The 4,482-nt window shown below is 41.6% G+C and overlaps 1 protein-coding gene across 1 annotated transcript; it reads left to right on the plus strand.

Moving 5' to 3' along the window:
• The first annotated feature begins 464 nt into the window (after positions 1-464).
• On the plus strand, positions 465-2,034 carry LOC107571248 (alpha-2 adrenergic receptor). Its single transcript, XM_016257565.1, has one exon. The coding sequence runs from the start codon at positions 733-735 to the stop codon at positions 1,948-1,950; it is 1,218 nt and encodes a 405-aa protein (XP_016113051.1). The 5' UTR covers positions 465-732; the 3' UTR covers positions 1,951-2,034.
• Positions 2,035-4,482: the final 2,448 nt, after the last annotated feature.

Below are 4,482 nucleotides of genomic sequence, written 5' to 3' on the forward strand. Positions count from 1 at the left end.
TAAAACAAATAATTGATAGAGATTGTATTTTAAAACGCTGAAGTGTTACTAAAATAACTCATTTTGTGCTCACTTGATATTTGACATTTAGAAACCATATTGCCATCCCTTGAATTTATTGCTTCATTTCTTAACTTGCTCTTAAAAAGTTTTACATTTACCTTCAGAAACCCTGCACAAACCCTGTGTAATGTTAAAAAACTCCATAAAATGTCCTCTCTTTTTGTTAATGATGAGTATTAAAGATTTATGCAGCGATTCCATTCCTATAGTAAAAATGAATGTAACATTTTGGATTACGCGTTGGAATTTCTTTGTGATTATAGTTGTCATGCAAAATATATAAATTCACAACATACTCTCTATGTGTGTGTGTTTAGCGATGGGTTGGACTAGAGCATGACGTCATGTGATAATCTCCAGCTCGAGCTCACAAATCTCCACATTCAGTTCGGTGTGGAGCGCGTGTGTGGAGAGCTGCGGTGAGCCTCTCCGGAGCGCGCGCAGCGCAACAATTCTGGGACTCTTTTCGCGCGGCAGTTTGTTTGAATCGAAACAGTTTGGGATTTTACGAGTATTTGCGAGCACGATGAACAGCTCTTGCCATTCAAGCATGAGAAGATCGCGTCACCAGAGCGCACTGACAGCTCAAGTGTTTCAGTGCGTCGGTGACACAACCTAACGCGTGAAGTCTGGAAGCACTAACCTGGCTGTCAGAAAGATGGACTCAGAATGGGTGTAACTCAGTCCAATGCAACGAAGGAGGATGCCAACATCACCGTCACCTCGTGGCCGTACACGGAGACGGCCGCCGCGATCATCATCCTCGTGGTTTCCGTCATTATTCTGGTCACCATTGTTGGGAACGTTCTGGTCATCGTGGCGGTGCTGACCAGCCGCGCTCTCCGCGCGCCACAGAACCTCTTCCTCGTGTCGCTCGCGTGCGCGGACATCCTCGTGGCCACGCTAGTGATCCCGTTCTCCCTCGCCAACGAGATCATGGGATACTGGTTCTTCGGCAGCACCTGGTGCGCGTTTTACCTGGCTTTGGATGTTTTGTTCTGCACGTCGTCCATCGTGCATCTGTGCGCCATCAGTTTGGATAGGTACTGGTCCGTCGCCAAAGCGGTGAGCTACAACTTGAAACGAACCCCGAAGCGCATCAAGTCCATGATCGCGATGGTGTGGGCCATCTCAGCCGTCATCTCATTCCCACCTCTCATCATGACCAAGCACAACGAGAAGGAGTGTTTAATAAACGACGAAACCTGGTACATCCTCTCCTCGTGCCTGGTGTCGTTTTTCGCGCCGGGGTTCATCATGATCACGGTGTACTGCAAAATCTACCGCGTCGCCAAACAGCGTTCGTCCACAGTGTTCGTGGCAAAGAACGGGCTGGAGAGGCAGCCCTCCCAGTCCGAGACGTGCTTTGTGAGGAAGGATAAGTTTGAGAAGGAGTCCCCGAGCAGCAACAGCTCGGAAAGCAACCAGAGACAGGAGGAGCTGGATGATATCGACCTGGAGGAAAGCGCGACGTCCGACAACAAACCCAAGAGCTCGCGCTTCTCCAAGCGCAGGCGGGTGGACGGCGCGCGCTGCTGCCCTCAGAGGACCTGCCGGATCTCCTGGGTTTCCAGTCAGGAGCAGAGCCGCAAACAGCTCGCGGTGGCGTCGAAAACCAAAGTGGCTCAGATGCGGGAGAAACGCTTCACCTTCGTTCTGGCTGTGGTCATGGGGGTGTTTGTCCTCTGCTGGTTCCCTTTTTTCTTCACTTACAGTCTCCAGGCCATCTGCGGGCAGAGCTGTGTGCCGCCCGAAGCGCTTTTCAAGCTCTTCTTTTGGATTGGTTACTGCAACAGCTCAGTGAATCCCATCATTTACACGATTTTCAACAGGGACTTCAGAAAGGCTTTTAAGAAAATCGTTTGCTTGACTGCGCAGCGCACCTGAGAGACTCGTGTTTGGGCACGTTAGGCACGATTAAAATGCATGAATGTCATCAGAAATCAAACCAAGTGGAATCTGCAAACGAATTATGGCTATGTATGTATATATATATATATATATATATATATATATATATATATATATATATATATATATATATATGCCATCTGGTATAATTTTCTTTTCTAATCCAATGACATTCAGACATTTTATTTTAAAATGTAAAATGTGACTCTAGTGTTCAATTAATTCTTGGTGCCTCTGATGTACATATTGTTTGTATATATTAAATGAGGAATATTTGACTTCACCACAGTATCAACACTCCCTGTAAATACATATAATGTATAAATGTAAACAAAAATGACATTAAATGTTCTATTGTATATTGTACTGTATATTTTCCATACAACTTACTGTACATATGCAGAGTATAAACACCAAATGACATAATCCTAGTTCTTGGGAATAATGCTGGTGCAGTGTTTATTAAATGGTAGTATCTGATAATTAGCTCATTAGTAAAAAGTGGAAAGAATATGACTTTATTTGTGGAATTGTTTCTGTTCAGAATATGTGGTGATTGTAACATAACCCCTATTTAGAAAATATTGTTGTTAAAGAGACCAGGGCTATGTCACAAGGGCTATGTCTCACTGTCTGTGATATTTTGTGCCAAAAGGCCGACCATACTTTGTATGTTGATTCTAAACATCTGCCTTAAATTAGTATACATTTAAATTTAACAATAAAACTATGTGTGAATTGTTTTCAAATCAAAGGTTGGAGGTTGGGGCAAGTTGTCACAATCTCTCCTGCCCAAAATTATATAATTTAGTATATTACCTAGTACATTTTGCTTTTCATGAATTGTTTACAGTTTACATTAGGCTGAAAAGCTTATTTAATGGTGTGACGACTTACCCCACATAGTGTGACACTTCAGCATATTGTTGTAAAAGGTCATCTTTTTTTTCCTGGGAAATAACAATGCAAATGTTCAGTAGCTTTAGTACTCCACACTTTAAGGTTTGTGCCTATATGGCCTTAAACCTACCCTAAAAAACATGCATTCAAGTATACAGAAATATAACTAACCCCGGTCTCTTCAATCTGTGGGGGAAAGCAGCTTTTGCAAGAGCTCAATCACCTTTGCCATAACTCTATTAAAAGCTCTTATTGAAACCTACATGACTTGTTGGTAACACACAAAGAAGGCTGGTTTCTAATTCAAGAATGATAAAGCTAGAATAAGACATTATCTGATTCATGCACACTGCAATCCATCATATTTTGTATCTTAATCTAAAGTCAGACAGAATATTCCTGCATTCAGGCAGGAGTGGCTGCATAAGAGGTTTTATCTTAAAAACGCTGTCGAAATGCAATATACTGCTTTCCCGAATCCACTTATCACGATCTAGAGCCCTTCACAAACGAAACAGCACAGTACATGCTGCCTAGAAAAGTTTAGAAAAGTCCAAACTTCCTTTTGAAAAACAAAATAGCAACACTGTGCTTTGTAGATCTATGTGAAAGTTCATGCTTGAACTGTATTAATGCAATGCACAGCTCACATCAGCTCCATCAAGCAGAATGCAATGCTTGGATTATGAACCAGGCCAGCAGGGCCTCGAACTGAGAGGTCTACAGCTGCCTGACAGCTAAATATAAGAATCTGTAAGAGAAAATTGATATTGATCCACCAACAGTGCTTGAATGACTGCTGGCAGAGTGTAAAATAAAAATCATTCATCCCACACGTGTTACTGCAGTTTTACTGTTGTATCACGGTCACACATGCAATGTATTAAACAAATGGTCTGTTTATTTTTGTAATTGTGACTCTTAATTTAATTTCTCTTCTCATTTGGAAATTACAGATCTACATTAATTTGAGCTTTTTTTTTTCAGCCGCTTGACAAGTTGCATTAGCAAAATATAAAATATGGAATCACAAGAAGCTGAAATAAAAATTCATAGGATTGGTTAAAAGCAGTTTTTCATGTTTATTTGGTCAGAAATATACTTGTCACAGTGTGCCAAAGACGAGGAGAGATGCAGGTAATGTAAACTTCACTTTTATTAAGTAAACACAAACTCATATCAACAGAGGTATCTCTGTAGAAGCAACTGAGGTGAATGTGGCAGAGAGTGCATGAGAACAGTCTTATCTGAGACACCCGATTTCCAATCCACAGTTCTTGGAGCACACGAAGATCTTGATGATAGGCAGCGCACAGGTAAGTTACAGTCCTTTAGCAGAGCCGAAGAGGAGGTCATAGAAGGAATAACCTTGAGACCAGCCGATGAGCCAGAGTGGTGAGTATGCTCTTATAGTATGTGATAATGAGGTGCAGGTGCTCAGTATTCCGGTGATTGAGGGCTTGGCTGCGGGATTGATTCTGTGGTTGTAGATGGTGTCTCCGTGACAATAGTAAGAATAGTAATATTGTGAAATATTATTACAATTTAAGGTAACAGTTTTCTAATTTGATATATTTTAAAATGTAATTTATTTATCAAGTTTGGGCC

This window comes from Sinocyclocheilus grahami, unplaced genomic scaffold, assembly GCF_001515645.1.
Source record: "Sinocyclocheilus grahami isolate Dianchi unplaced genomic scaffold, SAMN03320097.WGS_v1.1 scaffold1570.1, whole genome shotgun sequence".
NCBI classification, from domain to species: Eukaryota; Metazoa; Chordata; class Actinopteri; order Cypriniformes; family Cyprinidae; genus Sinocyclocheilus; species Sinocyclocheilus grahami.

Excerpts from the sequence above, each read along its gene's own strand:
- LOC107571248 (XM_016257565.1), top strand. The coding sequence starts at position 733 with ATGGGTGTAACTCAGTCCAATGCAACGAAGGAGGATGCCAACATCACC.